The 19,812-nt window shown below is 40.8% G+C and overlaps 1 protein-coding gene across 4 annotated transcripts in view; it reads left to right on the top strand.

The window, feature by feature from the left end:
* The first annotated feature begins 334 nt into the window (after window positions 1-334).
* The window catches only part of CLSTN1 (calsyntenin 1), a 40,802-nt gene continuing 21,324 nt past the window's right edge, over window positions 335-19,812 (top strand). For 2 of the 4 annotated variants that reach the window (XM_076356114.1, XM_076356117.1), the window contains exons 1-4: window positions 335-452; window positions 10,435-10,557; window positions 18,098-18,127; window positions 19,552-19,747. In XM_076356114.1, coding sequence (XP_076212229.1) covers window positions 350-452; window positions 10,435-10,557; window positions 18,098-18,127; window positions 19,552-19,747 — 452 coding nt within the window. In that variant the 5' untranslated portion in view covers window positions 335-349. The remainder of the gene's footprint in view (window positions 453-10,434; window positions 10,558-18,097; window positions 18,128-19,551; window positions 19,748-19,812) is intronic. The other 2 variants (XM_076356115.1, XM_076356118.1) reach the window with 1 other exon arrangement.

Raw genomic sequence — 19,812 nt, forward strand, 5'->3', positions numbered from 1 at the left:
CGCCCCGCCGCGCAGATGGGCTCTCCCGCATCCCCCGCGCCGTTGGTTCGCTCCCTCCCCCGCCTGGTAACCGGCGCGGGGGGACCGGCCGCGCTCGCCGCCGCCATTTTAGGTGCCGCTGGCGGGGCGCCGCGCTGCCAGGCGGGGGAGGGAGGGGAGGAGGAGAGAAAAGGCGAGCGGAGCGGGACAGCGCAGCGCTTCTCCTCCCTCCTCCTCCTCTTCCTCCTCCTCCTCCTCGGGGCCGAGCCGAGCCCTCCGCCCGGCGCAGAGCGGAGCCCGGACCAGCGGGGGCGCCACAGCCGCCCCGCCAGCCGGGGCTGCGCGCTGCCCTGCTCCGCTCCGCGCTGCCATGCCGCCGCCGCGCCGCCCGGGCATGCAGCGCTCGCTGCCGGCCCCCGCCTCCTGCCTGCTGCTCGCCGCGCTGCTCTGCGGAGGGGCAGGGGCCGCTCGAGGTAAACAGAGCCGGGGCGGGCGGGGGAGGCTGCCCGGCACCGCGGGGAAGGGGAGGGCGGCAGGTCCGGGGCGCCCCCCCCCTCCACTCCCCCGGGCGCCCTGTGGGGCCATGTCCCGGACGGACGGACCTGCCGGGCGGGGGGACGGTGCCCTTGGCGCCCTTCGTCCTTCGGGAGGGGGGAGGGAGCGCAGAGGAGGACATCTCGGCGGTGCGGTCGAGGAGGAGGGCGCTGGCCGCCCCTTCCCGGGGCTCGCTGGGGGCCGGGGTGACCCCGCCGCGGCCGTTGCACCTGCGGCGCCGCGGGGAGGGAAGGGGGTGGCGGCTCTTCCTCCGCGCTCACCTGCGCCGGGCCGCTCCCCCCGAGACCTTCCTACCCCGAAGGTCAGTCCCCGCGCCGGCGGGCCTCAGCTGTGCGGCCGCGGGGGCCCGGCCCGGCTGCGGCGGCGGGATGCGCGGCGGCGCTCGGTGCCGGCGGCCCGCCCGTTACATAACCGCTCCCGCAGGCGCCGGGCCGCGGCCGCCGGCCCGCCGTGCCCGAGGCCGGGCAGAGGTCGTCACTTGTTGCAGGGGAGGGTTCCGCTGGCGAAACGCAGCGGGACCCGCCGCCAGCCCCGTCCTGAACCGTCTGCCCGCTGGAAAGGCCGCGCTCTTGAGGGCTTGGAAAGGCATCTGCGTTCGCCGGGCAGAGCCGTGACGGGGTTCGGGCTCGTGGGAGAGCCTCGACGGCCAGCGGAGTGGGAAGGGAGAATGAAACACCTCGGCGAGCCCCTGGGGAGCCTAGCCTTCAGGCTTGCGTAAAGGATAGTCGTTTGGCCGCTAGTGAGAACAGATAGCTTTGCTAAACCTTAAGCGATACGGCATTTTTAAACACTGGCCTTGTGGCTATTGATTGATCTTGTGGAGTAAAAGTATACGCATTGCAGGTCTCCTTCTGAGCAGATTTCAGTAAGAGGCTTGCAAACGCTTCCTTACCTGAAGGTTACCCCTTGAATTGAGAATGCCATTTCTGCACGATTTAGCTGATTGTATGATGAGATTTGAGATCTTGCATTTAATTTGGATGGAGATTAGAAGTGTGGCTTTAAAATGGCTTGCGAATACATTGAAGGGAAGTTCTTGATCTGAAACAAAACCGACTCGTTAAGGACGCATCTTGCTGCAATTTCCCTACATAGGATCAAGAAGCTGCTGCTGTAGTAAAGTCTGTTAACCGTTTAGATAGTGGCCATAATTTACCTGTACAGGATCTCTTAAGCACAACCTATTCGCTGGTATTCTTGGAACCATGACATTTAATGCCTACCACACCAATACAGAAGCACAATTTCATTGCGCCGCTAGGCTTTTCCATCATTTGAAATTATGAATAAAAATGAAGCTCAAAATCCCTTTTCAAAGAAAGCTCATACGTACTTGGAAATGAATGGCAAATTTAGGTAGCATTACATAGGACAGCCCTGTTAGTCAGCTCGTCTGCAGTTTGTTAGAGGCTGTACTTGTTTTCAGTCTAATCTACAGAGCTGCTGAACTGCAGGTCCTGATCTGTTAAACTTCGTCACACATAACTGAGTTACGGTAGGAGGTCTGGTTTGGCGTAGTATGTGCAGTTGCCTTAGTCCTCACGATATTTTGGCTGCTTTAGGTAGGCAGGCCTGTTAATAATGTTACATGAAGATGCATTTAACGACAGGTAAGCTCTGGAGAACACCTGGAAAGCTGCTAGGGCAACTCACTTTCATTTCCCTGTTGTTACGAGAAACATTTGTTTGGAAGCATTTATGGTAAACTTTCAGTTTTGTGCTGTATTTTCAGTTCCATTTTTTCCAAGTACAGCTTCATTTTTTTTCATCTGTGACTTTAGAAGTCCTTGTTACTGAGGTTGCTATGAATTATTTTAAGTGGTGAAAACTGAATTGTGCTTGGTTCAGTAATGTGCAGAAACGGACTGGAAAGGCTACACCAGAGTGGTGAGTTCCGTTCTCCAGTCCTGCGTATTCCGGTGGTTGGAACAGCGGAGTGAAAAGTGGTTTCTTTTGTGACGATGGAAAGAAACCAAAATAGCCTTTGGGGGATGTGATCTTACACAAAAGTTAGGTGTGAGCTAGCTGACCTACCATCCTCCTTGTAGTTCTTTTAAGAGGTGCAAAGAATGGTTCCAGGTTCTGAAGAGGCGTGTTCCTGTCCAGCTGATGCAAAACTCTTAATTTAACTGAATTTATCTTCTAATTGGTCAAATTGACCCAAATATTTCTGAGCTTGTTGGACTAATGTTGCAGTGGAAGAGCAGTAGTTAGCAGTGCATTCAAATAGCGTTTGTCCAAGTGAAGCAATTGGATATCAACAGAGCTGAATGGGGAGTGGAATGGAGTGACTTTTCAGACAAGAAGGCAGTGAGTGCATCTAATGGCTGCTTCTTCCATAGTTACTGACCAGGTAGAGCGATACACCTCTGTTGCCTTGGACCCCTTCTAACTTACTGTCATTTAGAAAGGGTATGGATCAAAATAATACCATCTTGAGGAAGCTTTGCTGATCTGTGATTATTTCAGGAAGTTATCTGGTGCTATGAATGTCTTAAATCCAAACCACAAACCACTTTCTCACTACCACGGTCTTACTGCAGATGTTTCTTTGGCACAGTAACAGCCTTTATAGTATAGGGCTGGTGGCTAGGTTTCTGCCTCCTTTTTAGAGGCAAGGAAATTTAAGACTACGCTAAAGGATTATGAAGAGACAATTTGGCTATTTATGGGGGCTGTTGGTTTTTTTCCTCTAAGGATTTATGAAAGTAAGAGACTGCTGAGAAGAGACAAAATTAACGAGTGCTAGACCTTTCTGTGATGCATAATGCTTGGGAAAGCATAATATACAGCCATGTGTTCAGATGCAAACAATTTTCATCTCTTTTTCTATATTGTATAAAATAATACACTGCTGTGGAAATTGAAATGGAGGAGAGATGGTCTGGGCAAGCATAGTTTACTTTGTGTGTTTGGAATACTGTTGTGCCAGTTGCCTTCTCCCATATTATTAGGCTGCAGGTTGTGCTGTCTGTGCCAAGTTATCAGGAAAATTTATCAATAGAAACTTTTCTAGACTTCTAAATGTATCTTTGGTTTGAGTTTTTCATGCTTCTGCAGACTTGAAATCACCAGTTTCAGATTATTGCAAAGAGTTTTTTTTAAGGAGAAGGACAGAAGCTGGGATCACAGACTTCTGTTTCTCATGGAAGTTCGAAGGCTTGAAAGTTTCAGGCCACAGGACAGCATAAAGTGAACATCTCATCTCAAACAGATTAAACTAGAATTCTGGTATTCTGGGTAAAGCAGCATTTTCTGCCATGAAAATCTAAGTATCTGATAGCTTAGTGGCTCATGGCTATGAAACTGCTCTGAAGCGGAGAAAAAACTTCTGTAGTCATTGACATTTTCTGAACAAAAGCACTTTTACCATTTTCCTGAGCCTTATCTCTCATTCTATTTAGTTGTATTCAGAGAAGTCTCTCTGAAATTTTGTTTATGATATTAAGGGGCATACATCTTCTATCATTATCGTTATTGTCAAAAGACAGAAGCGATAACTCAAAATGTGGGAGAGTTTAGTAAATCGGAAGCCTTGGTCTTAAATAAATCTTGTTTTGCACTCTAATTTATTTGATTTGCACTGATTGACTCACATTGGCTTCAGTAGGGACTAAACCTCCTTAGGAGCCTTTAGAAAGGATTATTAGAAACCTCAGTGCCTTTGAAGAACTGTCTGTCCTTTGTTTATCGTGTTAGGTCTCATCTCACTTGCTTTGTATTCAGATTGAAAACAAGTTGCTGCTACTGCTCCCCGTTGGTTTCCCTGTTTTTAAATGGAGTCAACAAGCAGAGCCAGAAGTGCTGGCTATACTGCGATGGTGTTTGCTCTATTTGTAAATAAGATTCCCTTTCAAGGAGTGAAGTTTATAACTATGATAACAGTTAGAAAGTAAGTGATTTCCACTCTTACACTATAATCAGAAACACTTAAGAGAACATGTATTAAATGAAAGTTTACAGTTAGAGGCTTATGTTTCCTATTTTAGCGTTCTGTTTAGTTTAAAACATTTTCAGTTTCACTCAAAAATTAAGGCTTTGTTGCCTTAATCCTATTTAGACTGTTTTGTGATGGGATATTTTTGTTTGCTGTTTCCCCTGCCAGGCTTTTATCCAAATTGAAATTTGGTCAGTATATCCTCTGTCTAAGGTCTTTGGCACTCTGAACATTTCTTCCGCTGCAGTTGTGGGTAATAAAAATTGCAACTAGTTTCTAATCAGCCATTTGCACGTACCTTAGTTTCAGGCTTATAGCAAAACTTCCATGTATCTTTGTACAAATAAAATCAGATTTAGGCAACTGGTTCCTGTACAATGGGAAACTCCCTGTAAGTGGTGATAAACCAGAGATTTTTCCCTAGGTAAAATATAATTTAATAAAACCTGTTGAATTCCTACAGCCATTAGTTTGAATATGGTGTTTGGAGAATTAGTGTTAATTGTACAGGCTCAAACTGTAGGCACCTGAAAATTTATAAATACTACCTCGTGCTCCCAATGTATGACAGTTGAGCTTCCAGAGCACAAGTTACAAATGCTCCTTAAATGTGGCAAAGAATCCAAGATCTGAAATTGTGGGATGAATTTCAACCACTTGGTTTTCCTTCAACTAGGAACCGTAGAGGTTAATGTTAGTGGATGCCCACACCCTTAGACCCAGTCCCTCTCCTAGTGCAGATTCATCCCCCTATATTTTGTTACTGCCTACCGTTTTTGTGTCCCAGTAATAGAAATTGTGGTTTGTTGTGGAAACCCATACTATAGATAAGAAAAGTTCCATGCTATCAAGGAACTCAGCATTTGAGCAAAACTTGTGTGGTTTTATCCCATTCTTTGTACCTGGTTGTAAGATGATGATTTTTAATAAAATCCTAGATATGAGAAGACCCAATTAAATAAATAAAATAAATCTTTTCATTACCACTGATATATTTCAAGTTGTTTATATACAAAGTTAATCCTCACCCTTTTCTAATAGGAGATAGAGGCACAGCTGTGACTTGCAGGCTGGTGAGTCTAGGGCAGGAACAGAACACACATTATAATCAGGCCGTGCTACACCCTTTCTTATTAAACTTTGCTTTCAGGGTGGAGAAGGCATATTTTATTGTCTAGATCTTTACTCCTTGGCTGAGCTGTATTTTTCTGTGGTTGTGTACTACACCAACTTGTTCTTCTAATGATATTGCTTGAAATTTCATCAGAACAGTACTAAATTATGAATATTCAAGGTAAGGCATGCTTTAGAGTTTTTACTGTCTCACTGAAAGACATGCTTGTATTCTCTTACATCAAGAGGAAGACAAGCAAAAGATGTACAATAATCAAAATTTTTGTCAGACCTTCAGGACAGGAGTAAATGACTCTTTACTCAGTTCACTGAGTGCAGCTCATTTGAATTGACAGAGACTATAATTTTTTTTTATGCAATCTCTGTTTTTTTCATGAAGTCTCAAGGGTGGATTTTAGAAATTAGTATTTTGTTTTTATCTACTATCACTAGGTTGAGCATCTAGCTTTCAAACTCTAGTACTTGTTACTGAGTTTATTCAACGTGTTTCACCAGTTAATTCTTAAGAATTTGTTTTGACGTAAATCATCTTGCTGTAGTTCTAAAGGTCTGTAGAGTAGCTGAACAACACTATATATTAGAAGTAGTTATCCAGAAGAAAAAATATTTTTAGCTACAGTCCTTTCTGGTTGAGGTGTGTCTAAATCTTCAGCTGGGGAGGTGCCAGATCCCATTTAAGTCAAATGAACTTCTGACCACTTGTAAGAAGGTAACGGAAGTCCTCAGAAAGGACTTTGATAAGTACATTTAATTTTAATATGTTTGCATCCAAATACTAGAACTGAATTAATTCTGATTGTCTGAAGATTATAGCTTTTGATTAAAGTTTCCACATTAGCCCTAAACCCCATTGCCCTGCCTACATGCTCATTTACATTCATTCATTCTTTTAAACAGCAGGAAAAAGTTGCTGCTATTTGATCTGATGGATTGCATTCTGCAGCATCAGCCGTTGCACTTGGTGAAGCATCCTTTCTTTAAGGTGCCTTCCTTTTCTGCAGAGCAGTCAGTCAGTATTAGTAAAAGCAGGTCTGTTCAGTTTCGTGAGAAGCTGAGCACATTTACCTAGAGCGAATGGTATTTTAAAAACCAGTCTTGAAGGCACACATCGCATCAGGCACCAATTCCCTTTCCTCCTATAGCTTAGCGGCAATGATCTTCAGATAAACCAAGTTAGACAGGTGGCTTGTGCTCGCCTTGCAGATGCGTGTTCGGTCATTGCTTGGCAGCAGTAAGGGCTCTAGCATGAGCTTTACAATTCAATTTGCTGCCTGGAAAAAGAGGTATACTTCGCTGTCTTTTAAACTTTTTTGGCCGCTGAAAACTAAGTAGAAGTCAGCTTGCTGTGCTGTGCCAGGGTAGCTTCCCCCACTTGACTAGATTAAATGCTACTTGGGATTTACAACAGATTCCAGTTGAGGCGCTTACAAATAGTGTGAATATTGTATTTCAAGGAAACCAGTGTAGTTTATCCCAGTTAAATGGCAAGAGATTAACAGCTCAGGGCACTTTGTTAGCGTCAAGCTTGGAATAGGCCGACTGCTTTGGTTTGAAATTAACAGTCTGGCTTTGAACAACTTTCTCTGTAGATTTCAGGAGTTTTGTAACAATGAAAGAGGAAAAAAATGTGGAAGGATAGTTTTCAGTCCAACATTTAATAATATTTAAGCCAACTGAGATCAGAATAATACCTGGTTCAATTTCGCAGTTGGTTGAAGGGAAGCAGTAATGTATTGCTCATAAGCTGTGCCTCGCATTTCAAATGATAGCTTGAGAATTTCTTGCAGTATGTGGCTATGCTAGAGTCAGTCGATCACAAATATGGATAACGGGCCTTTCCTGGATATTCAGCAGTAAGTTTGGTGTTTTAAAATCCAGTGATGTTTAGCCTTCATAAACACAAAGGGATTTAAGCTTTATGTTTTAAAATCTGGTGATGTTTTAGCCTTCCTAAACACAAAGGGGTTTAAGCTTTATGATTTTATTGTCTACAGCACAATAAAAGGACATGACTTTGCTTTTAACTGGGCCTGTTGTTTGAAGGTTCACTAGACTCTGCAGATGCTTAGCATACTCATAATTCTGTTCATATGTGGTTACAGTACTTCAAGCTTTTATAGAACTGTCTACCCTACAGTAGTGGGATTTACTGTAGGTTGCTAAATTAGGAGAAGGTTTCTCAATGCTTAAAAAAAAAATTGTAATCTACATTCAGAAGCATTAGAACGGAGATGGAGTTTTTTCTGGCAGAGATCTGTTCTAGTATTTTATACTAGGTCCTTGCGAAGACTAAGATGAACGGATGACAGGACTCCGATATGTTCCGTTGAGGTGTAGCTGTATTAGTGAAACACTTTTCTTTAGAGCAGGTTTGAATTGAGAGCCATGTTCCAATTGGAGACTCCCACTTCAGCAGTTATTGGCGCCTTCCCTCTGAGGGAGGAACGATGTGTTAGTCCCTTTGAGCACGACGACGTTTCTTTTCAAACGCCAAGTTCCTTGGAGGGTGCTGCAGCAGTGTGCTTCTCTGGGTAAATAGGACAATGTGGCTGACATTTAGCTGGCTATTTGGTATGCTGAATATTGAAAGCATGCCCATGTGAGTGTATTGAGGCAATAAAGATAGTGTTGCCTTATTGAGTAAAACCACATGGCGGTAATTAAACACTGTTTGCATTAAAATAGTTTGTTGTGAGTTTTCTCTTGCTCCATTATTATGTATGAAGATATTATATCCTGTGTAGCAGTTTGTTGCTACTAACTAGTAAAAGATTGCAGATGAAAGCATATTGGAAGAGTGTTACGGTTTCCTGTATGAATTAAACTAAAACCTACCTCTAGGTTTAATCATTTAAGTGTCCTTTTATCACCGTTTTTTTAATTCCCCTGGGTAAGCATATGACAGACATCATGAATCCATTTTAGTTTGTTGGAGAGGCAGGATTCAAAAGTCTAGGTTAGCCTTACATCTCTGCCTCTTTTGACAATCTGCTTATATTAATTCTTTAGAGAGGTGAAATAGCAGAACTCAACTGTGTAGTAGTGTTCTAGCTGTGGTATATACTTCGCTGTGATTGCACAGGCGTTTATTTCAGAAGTTGTAAATACTTGATCTCCTGAAAGACCAAAATCTGGGTGATGTCACCTATTGAATGCTGTTTGGTATGTTTGTTATAACCTCTAGCGAAGCATTTCTTATATTTGACTATACATCATTTGCTGAAGATGACTTGGTTTTGTACGGTAAGGAACAGCTTTCAGGCCCTCTAGGTGAATGTTTTCCATAGGTTCTAAGCAGCTAGATACGTACAACCTTCCAGAATTAGATCTGGGAAAATATTATTAATTTAAAAAGCAAGAGTATGTGGTAGCCTAAGAGGTTTTTTGAAGTAGCAGATATACATTGCCCAAAACAATTTAAGTGAAACTGATACATGCAGAATCTCAGCATGAAGAGAGCTAGACCAAGAGAAACAATATATTCCACTGTCAAGAAGAATTAGTTGTTACACCACGTATACTGGTTCTGTGCACTACGAGCTGTATTTATCTTTATGTTATGCTCTCCAAATACTTAATAATCAAGGCGCTGTCACATTGGATTGTCACGTAGTATAGTAGATGATAACCTGGTAGATAACATACGATTTTGTCTCGCATCTTTTGTGATGTACTAGAAAAAACTATTTTTGCAAGCTGACAAGGAAAGATACTGCATCTCTGTGCAGCAGAGGAAGAAGACCAGTCATCTTAAATGGGCTCAAGAGATCGGTTTACAGATTCTTCCATGCAGAATTGAAGAATGCTTTTATGGGCGATCTTTTGGTGGAGTTTCTCAGTCTCTTAAAGCAGCTACTAAATAAGTGATATAAAAAATAGTCAGTATTTTACTCAGATTTCAAGGCATTCTATTAGAAGACAGAAAAGGTCTGAGATTTTGGTTCCTTCTGCCAGTAGTGTTTGAAATCTGTGTTAGGCATATGTTGGATTAAAGAGTACAAAGTACAAGTCCTCCAAACCCAGAAGGGCCTGGAACGCTTGCGTTGCGTCTCTGCAGCCGGGGTGTGGGACTGCGAAGCTGGTGTCGTGCCCTTTTCGATTGCCTCGCCCCTCTCTCCCTTTCTTCCATTGTGCATAGTTCCCCAGCTTCAGCAGAACTCCTGGAGCCCTCCTTTACCTGGGATGCCATATAAATGACTGGTAAAACTGATACTAAAGGTTCTAGGTAGAGATCTTATACTGGGACAGAAATGTCTGTCACTCCCTGTTTGTTTCCTCGGCAAGTGTCCTTAGGCCTCGTGTAGAAATGTTAAGTTTGATCTCTTTTTCACCTGTTCTCTAATGAAAAACCCCGTACAAGACAAAATGCTGAAACTAGAAAAAGTCTCTATGTTCTGAAGAGTAGTCCACCATCTGGGTCCCAAGTTGGAGAGAAGTAGAGTGTCAGTAAACCCTTGTGTTTCATGTTGGCCAGTCTTTTTTCATCTGGTGCTGAATACAGGGGTTTCTGCTGTCACGCTTGGCACTGATGACAGCGGCTCCCCATCACTGTTAGAAGGTTTTTGAATTGCACTTCAGGGGCATCTTAAATCCCAGCATAGTTAAGAGACTAATTTAGACTCTCTGAGTTACTTTTGGAAAGCCTACAGGGACACTGAACTCCTCTGAACATACTTAGCCAGGGTTTTGTCTCAAATTTTTTAATTTAGTAAAATGCCAATTCAGATTTAGAAAAATGAAAGAGGAAACTGTTGAAATTCAGTACTATAAAGCATTTTTTAAAGAAGTCAGTTTCAAATGTTTTGACTTTGTATTTGTTTTCCTTTCAGTTAACAAGCATAAGCCATGGATTGAAACAACCTATCATGGTATAGTTACAGAAAATGACAACACGGTGCTCTTGGACCCCCCTTTAATAGCCCTGGACAAAGACGCACCTCTGCGTTTTGCAGGTAAGGAATTAATCCGCATTTCTTTTTTAAGAAGCGGAAATGCTTTCTTGATGACAGATGCTGTGTGTTTAGTGTGTTTTCCCTAACAGTAGCATAACGTTTCAAAGCTTTTAGACCCTAGGAAGTGTTTGTGCATGGACCAGAGTTTTATTTTGTATTTACAGCTGTAAATATACAGCTGTATCCAAATATCCAAACCAGAGAATACTCTATATTGCAGATATTTCATGCTTCTTTCAATTTCATGTGTATATGTTAATTTTTCTGATTTTTTGTTGGGGGGAGGCATGGTGTCTAACCACCTTCTTAGTCCTCTGGATTCCACATTTCACAGCATTCAGTATGGGAGTTCCGAAACAATTATTTCTTACCATTCTGAAGAGAGCTTTTGGTTTTCATAGTGTTTTTGATTTGTGTCTTAATAGACTGAAAACAGTAATTAGTAGAATTGAGATTGCGTTTCTTCTGTGCAGTAGTTGGACTTCCTGTAGAAATCTAGCCTTCCTGTGATAAGCTTGCTTAACAGTTTGAGGTATTCTAAAAAATGGACGGCCTCTTCTACCTGAAGAAAAGGCTTTTTCTCCTCTAACAAAGAATATAGAGAATGATACACAAGCCATTTGAAAAATGTAAGCTAATTCTTCGCTTTCAACATAGGACTGACAGATGACAGTTTTCTTACAAACTTCCGCGGTAGTTTTTTTCTGGAAACTACTGTTTGAGAATATTGTATTCATTAATTGGATGCAGTATTATGGACAGTACATTTTTAGTTTGACAAAGTATTAGAAAACTGTGTTGGAAGAATACCATCTGGCATCTGCAGGTATTTAAATTAGTCATAGTGGATAATACAAGCTTAAATGAGATACTTGCAGAAGCTTACTTGGTTAAGTAAAATTTTAGAGTTAAGAATCCTAGTAAAATACCTAGAGGATGTGACATTAGCCATTTTGGGGAACATTGCTTAGCCTGGCTTCCAGGAGGAAGTGATAGAAAAAGAGAGCGATTAAATTACCAGCCATTTGAAATGTTCGGCATGCTAACTGCATTGTGTGCTACAGTATTATGCAACTCGGTCACAGTTTCTTAAAGTGGTACTGAAAGTAACGGTTTTGTTGCATTGTCATAAGGCTGCAATTATCTCCAAGGCTGCCTTACAAATTCAGGGAGTTCAGAGATGATGGTAAACCTCTGAAATTCAAACTTTCTCATTTATTGGATACACATGGCAGAGGCTCTTCAGTGATCTTAACTGGAAATAAAACTGCTGTCTATGAACAAAAAAACCTTTTCATTTTCAAATGAAGATGCTTGTGTTGGGATACACAAAATCTGTTAAGTAAAAAGAGGTATAGGAAGGCTGACTTGCGTAGTTGGTGATTAGGAGAACATGAATCATCTCTCGCAGTTCTTAAGTGCTTTAAATGTAGGCGCTGGTAGTTTGACAGCATTGAACAGATTTTGAAAATGGCAATTTTATACCTCTTGGTGGATAGTAAAGTTTTCTTGAGTGCTGGATATTGCGAAGCTTTAAGAAAGTACTGGCAGAATATCTCCAAATATATTTTCAAATTTGCAGAGGAAAATCCAATGTCAAAGCATCATTTCAAATGAGACTGCTTTTCCATTGTGTTGATCTAAATTGTATAAACCTGCTTTCATTTAATGAACATTTTTACCTACTGGAAGTTGGTTTTATTAAATGTTTGTATAAACATTATCTATTTTGGTTTTCAAAAACTAACAATTCTTCAGCAGCAGCAGTAGAACAATGGATTTAAAATAGTTATCTTGACTTCTGAGTATAGCACGCTAACGTTGTAAAGAAATTTTCCTCGATATGACTCTGTTGGATTTGAATTGCGTAAATTTTGAATGACTGTGCTATGGGAATCTATAAAAGTGTTTGTCTACCATTAAATGGAACAATACTTGAATCTGTCTTTGAGGAGACCGAGTGTGGGAGTGGTGTTGAATCAGCATTATCAGTTCTAGTTGGTGGTGCTGTAGTCATGTCCTAGAACGGAGAATAGTATTGTTATTGTCCAGCAGCATCTATGTGGGTGTTTAAGTGTGAGAAGCCCATTAGATCAGTGACATGTTTTCACAGCAAAACAAAGCATTTTCAGGATTAAATGGCTGTTTCAGCCCTAACTGGTATATTCCTACTTATAAATCAAATTTATTCATGCTTCAAAAGATTGGATATTTTAATTAACTGTGCCTCCTAGCTGAGCTGTGAAACTTCTGAACTCTCTGCAGGTTTAAAATATTTTAAATAGAGCTTTTTGCTTTATTTCAATTTTGAGCATGTCGAAACATCTTGAAACTAGTTCATTTAAATGCTTTGTAGTACATGAACTGTGGGGCAAGTAAAAGTAATATTTTATTGCTTTGCTCGCTCCATGCTATGGGTAGGATCTTAAAATTCAGGTACGCAGAAATCAGTAGGGTTATGTAGACATTTATTTCTAGGGTAATTTCTGTGGGTTTACATCTGAAATGACACACTTTTGAAAACAGAGTTTGAATATCATAGAATCATAGAATAGTTTGGGTTGGAAGGGACCTCTAAAGGTCATCTAGTCCAACCCCCCTGCCGTGGGCAGGGACATCTTCAACTAGATCAGGTTGCTCAGAGCCCCGTCCAACCTGACCTGGAATGTTTCCAGGGATGGGGCATCCACCACCTCTCTGGGCAACCTGGGCCAGTGTTTCACCACCCTCAGCGTAAAACATTTCTTCCTTATATCTAGTCCATATCTACCCCCCTTTAGTTTAAAGCCATTCCCCCTTGTCCTGTCACAACAGGCCCTGCTAAAAAGTTTGCCGCCATCTTTTTTATAAGCCCCCTTTAAGTACTGATAGGCTGCAATAAGGTCTCCCCGAAGCCTTCTCTTCTCTAGGGTGAACAACCCCAACTCTGTCAGCCTTTCTTCATAGGAGAGGTGTTCCAGCCCCCTGATCATTTTTGTGACCCTCCTCTGGACCCGCTCTGACAGGTCCATAGTCATGCCAGCTTGCCTCCTCATACGGCCTGACATGTAGAGACCCTGTGGAATCAGCCTTTTGTACCATGATTGTTACAGATCTGCTTGAGAAGACAATGACCATTCTCCTTCCTCAGGGAAACTTTTCTATGCTACAAGTTGGGTCATGCTGGAATTCGATCCTAAATGGTTTTGCTGAAAAAATAAAATAAAGGACAGCTACATTTTCTGTTGTTCATTAGAGTAATTCATGTCTAAAATCAGTTTAATGTTTGAAGCTCTCAGTATTTCATGTCTGAATCCTCAGTAAAGGATTTCCCCTTTACTATGCAAAAAGGAACTGAATTTTTATTGCATTTGAAACAAACAGTATTGTATCTGGATGCCTTCGCATCGCTGAATGTGTTTTGTTATGAGAGTATAACGCAAGCTCTTGCAAGCAAGATGTTTGAACTGTTACCCTTGTGGAAGGAAACGTTTCCTTGGTTTTTTGATGTGTTAGTAGTAGGGTTTTAATCCCTCTTCCCCTACCCCACCCCAGAGAAAACCACTTCTCAGCCACAATACTTTATTTTCCCCTTACTAATCTGGGATGCAAGAAGTATTTTTGTGGGGGTTAGGAATTTTTTGACTTAAAGCATGAATATGCATAGAGCTTTGAAAAGGACCTTGCAGAATCTCTATTCATTCTTTAAAACAAACAAACACCCCCAACAACCCCCCTCCCCAAAAAAACCCAACCCAAACAACCCCCAAAAATCCACCAAACCTTTCTGTCAGCCTCTCCCCGGAGGTGTGTGGGGTTCACGTGTTCCAGTGGGCGAGTGCTGATGCCACGTTTCCACGCTGCACCGCCGACCCGTGTTTGTTCAGGGCAGGGAGCTGTGCTGACGTCCTGTCTGCAGCAGGGCTGCGTGTAATGCCGCGCTCGGCTGGATGGTGGTTATAAAGAAATGATGTGTGGAGATGATGAATGACGCTGTGTAATCAAACAGATAAAGATTTTGATTTTGTCGCGTCCAGTGAGTGCACAACACACACGTTGCACAGCCGGTTGGCAAACCTAAGGGGAATTTTTGTTGCGATCGTATTTCAGCCATTTTTGCATCAAATTTAAGGCATGCATGAAGTGACGTTTGTTTTGTACCTGTCCTGCATCCAAATACAAACAGAAATGGAGTCCTCGCTAATTGTGAGATTTAAAATTGGTTCGCTTTTTAACGGCTTTGTATGGTACTAAGAAATGCTTGTTTAGGAGACATTCTAAACGTATTGAAATGGGAGGCTTTCCTGAAGGCTTTCCATCATCCTCCGTAGACCGCTGCTTGGTTGGAGCTGGGAGAATATACTTCCTCTCCTTCTGTGGGGTGGAAGTGTAGAGGGATAGCTGACTCCAAAGTTTGAAGAGCGTCTAGTCAAATACAGTATGTCCAGTTTAAATCTCTTGCAAACCTTTTTTATAACTATGTAATATAATTAAGTATTTTACATCAGTATATCATAACAGTACAGAAAGAGATAAAAAGTAAAAATCAAAAAACCCTTAAAATTCTACCAAATCCTCACTGTCATTTGATTGTGCTACACCAGAAAGGAGAAATACAGAATGCCTTTAGGATACAGGATTACTGTATGTTTTCTGGCTAACGTAAGCTCCACAAACCAGTGTCGTCTGTAAAGTGAAATGTTTTTCAACTGTAATTACAGCTGAGTGAAATACTGAAAAGTTTTATCCCAGTTACAGTTTATTTAGCTGAACAGTTTCCAGTGTATCTAATATAAACTAATTTACAGATTGGTCATCATTCTGTTCTAAGATTAGGAGAGGTAGAAATTTATTTCAGTAATATATCTCAACTTCAGAATGAAATGAGAAAAAGCATTAAGCACAGACGACATAGCGTGAAACCTTAGGGCGCGTGGTATGGGACTCAGCTTAATGGCAATAAAAAGAATTCGCTGCCAAGAATTCTGTAATCATGGAAGAGCCTTATCTATACTATATAAATATATGCATTTCATAACTGAGATGAAAATGAATATTATCCGTGTATGGGAATATTAATCTGTAAATTGTCTTATTTGTCTTGAAACAGCTCTGTAACAGTCTGTAATATATTTCTGAGAAAGGATCAGCTTTAATTTTTGAAATATTTTGTACTTGAGGGAATTATTCCTTTTTGCTTTTTTCATTGCAGAGACACTTTGAAGAAGGGAGCTTAAAAAGCCTGTTAGGTTGGGAGCTGTGCGTTTGCTTATTTAGAGCACTTACATCATAAGTAACTCCATAGTTTTTATACATTATTAACTTTTTCAGTCACAAGAACCTTGTTTATGTAGTAATAAAAGGGCGTTTTGTTAATCTTAGTAGTGTGTGAAGTGGAAAATATGACTGTTATTGGGTCAGTTATTGTTCTGAGAAACATCTGGCAGGAATTGAGCTATAGTACACCTCAAACTGAAGCTTTGCACCTTAAAAAGCATCTGGAGACACACGGGTATTTACTGGAGAGCTTATTTATGTCTTATGCTCAGGAGCCAAAAATACAATGCCTGAACTTCCTAGTAGCCAAATCGGGGTTGGTGCCAGAGTTAAAGGTCACTTCAGATGGTAAAGAACTGACCAGTTTTTAAGCAGCCTCCCCTTCTCCCAAGTAGGTAACTGCCACGTTAATATACTTCTCCCTCTTCTCTCCATTGTTGGGCTTTCTGCTTTAATGTTCCATATATTTTTTTTTTTTTTCCCCTGTAATCCTAATGTTTCACACACAATGCTTGACTCTCAAGGTTGGAGTTACTGGAAGGGGGCAGGGAGGAGGGGGTGTGCAGGAGTAAGAGATGTGGAATATTGAAAAACTTGGAGTTGGGATGGCGCTTCTGGCTAATCAGTGGTGTCAGCCACAAATTTAAGCAGTGTAAAATTCTCTTGAATGATCCTATTGCTGAAACACATTAAAATCCGGGATTATATTTATATCCTGTGTAAGAATAGACTGAAATAAATTATGTGGGTGCCACAAGAGGCGGCATACTTGGTGCATTAAAATAAAGAGCTGATTATAAATCCAGGGATTACCTGAAGGGAGTTTCGGGGAGAACCTAATGAGAGCTATTTCAGAAACTGTCTCCTTTTAAAACGAAGGACTACAAATCATGATACATTATAAGGTATTTTTCCTTAATTATATTTCTGCATCAATATTAAACTGTAAATTAGCCTTTTTAAGAAAAATATTTCTCTGTAATTATAGTGCCTCATCTCTTTAAGGCCGCTCTAGAACGGAGACTTGAATAACTGTGTTACTGCAAGTTGTTTGAAATATGTGAGAATTAACAGGAGATCTGCTAGAAGTGATTTTAAGGGTACAGGTCTGCTTTGTTGTACTGGAATTCAGGTCAAAGATGATGGTGATCGGGAAAAAATAACTGATACCTTGGATGATATGTAAAGGATGATAGTTTGGGGTTTTAACAAATTACGATTTCCAGGGGAGTGAAGAACAGAGTTAACTGTCTTTTCATTAAAACCGTGAAACCTTTCCAGGTGCCTATCACAGTAATCTCATATCATTGTAAAACTCGGTTATATCTGAGATCTCCTCATAAGCGTGGAAGATCCAGGACGCTGTGGAAGCTTGTACTTTTCTGGAGTGGCTGGAGGGGGCAAGGCAGACTACCCTAGGGCATCCTTAGCGCTAGTAGAGGAATACATTTGAGCACCTGAATCTCTTCTCTCCAGCATTACAGTATTTCAACAGTAGAATAAAATTATACAAGCTGTTTGTTGCTTATTTAACCTGGAAAAGCAATATGCTGCTAGGAAAATATATAGCTCCCCCCCCCCATTTCTTACATTAAAGCTTTTATGTTCATTAGGATCACAATTTTATGTGTATAATTTTTAATCATGAATTATGGCAATACTGTCAAGTTGAGTTTGATGTAGAATTTAAATTTTGCAAATGTTAGGTGTTATACAACCTAGGCTGATACAAATTTATGTGAAAACACAAAAATCCCATTACTATTTAAATTTATTTTTTTTCCCTGGAACTCAAAAGGGGAATATGAAGTTTTTTAATTGTAGAAACATGGTGGTTTCAGTATAATAGGTAAAAGCTTGTTTAAATTATTTAACATGTCTTCTTTAAATAGAATAGTACAGACAAATTCTGATGAAAATTCTATTTTGTGGGTAGTTCTTCATCAACATGGAATTTTGAAAATATCTTTTGTTTAGCGGTTGGTATTATTAAAAAAAAAGAAAAGGAAAAAACAGAAAAAGCCTTTTGATAAGCTTACTAAAGACTTCAAAAGTCTACAAATGACAACCTGGCAATCCTGACAACCTGGAGTTAAAAGATTAAATCATATTTAACATAACTAAAACTCTAAAATTGTAACAGTTACAGCAAATCACCACTGGAATTATAAAATACAATTTTTCCAAAGCTTTTCTGTGTAATGTGTGCATCTTTGCCTTTTCCTTATTTGCTCCCTTTCAACCTTTCCTGTTACTGACTTGGGTTTATCTTTTCTCCCTTTAGAGAGTTTTGAGGTGACAGTCACCAAAGAAGGTGATAAAGGGTTCTTTCTATCCCTTTTATGAATATTAACCTACTAACTTTGGTTATGAAATGGGGAATCAGCACTTAAACAGAAGATCCTGTCATGCTCTTTTGTCCCATTTATTCTCCCAGTTTTTTTCTATTTTAAAATAATACTGGTAAAAACTGTTATGTAACCAAACCCTTGGTTAGAAATATCTGTAAATCAGACATCCATTTGAACCGTTTGGGATTATTGTACGTTGTATGGACGCTGAAGAAGTTGTTTTGGGGGAAATTAGCGTTTTCTGATATTTTCACTGATAGCTGACTTCTTCAGGACATCTTAAGTTTTTTCATATGCTTTGTAAAGTAATATTTAACTGCCAAAGCATTGTATCACCTTCCCTGCAGCACACTTCCTTCAGTACGTACTTCACTAGTTTAAAATCTGAATTTTTTAATACCTCTAGACGTGTTTACAGTAGGAGTGCATTCTCGGTACTATGAGATGCCACTGCAACTATAATAGCAAAATAGCGTTTTATGTTGGTGTAAGAAAATTACCTTCAAAACATAACAAGTCATACAGGTAAAAACAGAGTGTAGGTGATCAAACTGTTAATATTGAGTGGCTTTTAGCCAGGTGTGCTAGGCTCACTCCGCATAACGTGCTGACAGATTGACCTAGCTGTGCCAGCAAGAAGTCTTGCAGTGTAATCTTAGGCTTAGATGTGTTTTAAAATGATGTACTAGGGACTTCTCTTGCAAGTTTGTTAGGATGAAGAGTTTGAATAGAAAGGAAAGCCTACTAAATCATTCCATGCGAGAGCTTCCTTGACGAACATATTTGGTCTGTGTTAGTAGATAGCTGTTGAAATGGATGCCTGAGAAGTTGGTATTTCTACCTTTCTCATTCAGTAGTTTATTTTGATTCCCTAATTTTAGCCAGGTACATTGCACAGGAAGACTTTGTTCTTTGATCTGTTGACAGAATTTCTGTAATTATGGTGCTGAACCTGTACTTGAAGCTTTTTCATCCCTTGACTTGTAACTGTGCGTTTTAACCTTTTGCTCTGGTCAAAATAAACAAGTTGCCCGGCTATTCCCAGTAGCTTGGCATAGAAGACATTACCAGTGGCCTTGGCTGTATGCTCTCATAAGATCTACTCTTACCCTAGAGCTATCTCAAGTACTCCTGTGAAATGCCTGTCTACATTTCTCTTTTTCTCTTTTGTATTCCTGCATGAATGGATGCAAAGTAAACAAGTTGCTTGGAAGGCAGACTTACGCTTCTTTTTACTAAAGTTCCCAGAAATCACCCATTTTAAAGCACAGTGCTCTTGCTTTGTCCACAGACCCTCACAAACCCTTGGCTGCAAAATATTTCGTCATTTATTTTAAACGTGTAATAATTTTGACCGGTTCTAACCTCTCTTACTTTGAATCTGTAGGTGAGATTTGTGGATTTAAAATTCACGGGCAAAATGTTCCCTTTGAAGCAGTGGTAGTGGATAAATCCACTGGTGAGGGAATAATACGCTCTAAAGAAAAGCTTGACTGCGAACTACAGAAGGACTACACATTCACCATACAGGCCTATGACTGTGGAAAGGGACCAGATGGAGCGAATGCAAAAAAATCCCACAAGTAAGTAAATCTGTGGTGGGCTGAGGGGAAGTTTGGTTTCAAACAGTCTCCTGCTCGTGGTGATT

Source organism: Aptenodytes patagonicus, chromosome 19 (assembly GCF_965638725.1).
Source record: "Aptenodytes patagonicus chromosome 19, bAptPat1.pri.cur, whole genome shotgun sequence".
Lineage (NCBI taxonomy): Eukaryota > Metazoa > Chordata > Aves > Sphenisciformes > Spheniscidae > Aptenodytes > Aptenodytes patagonicus.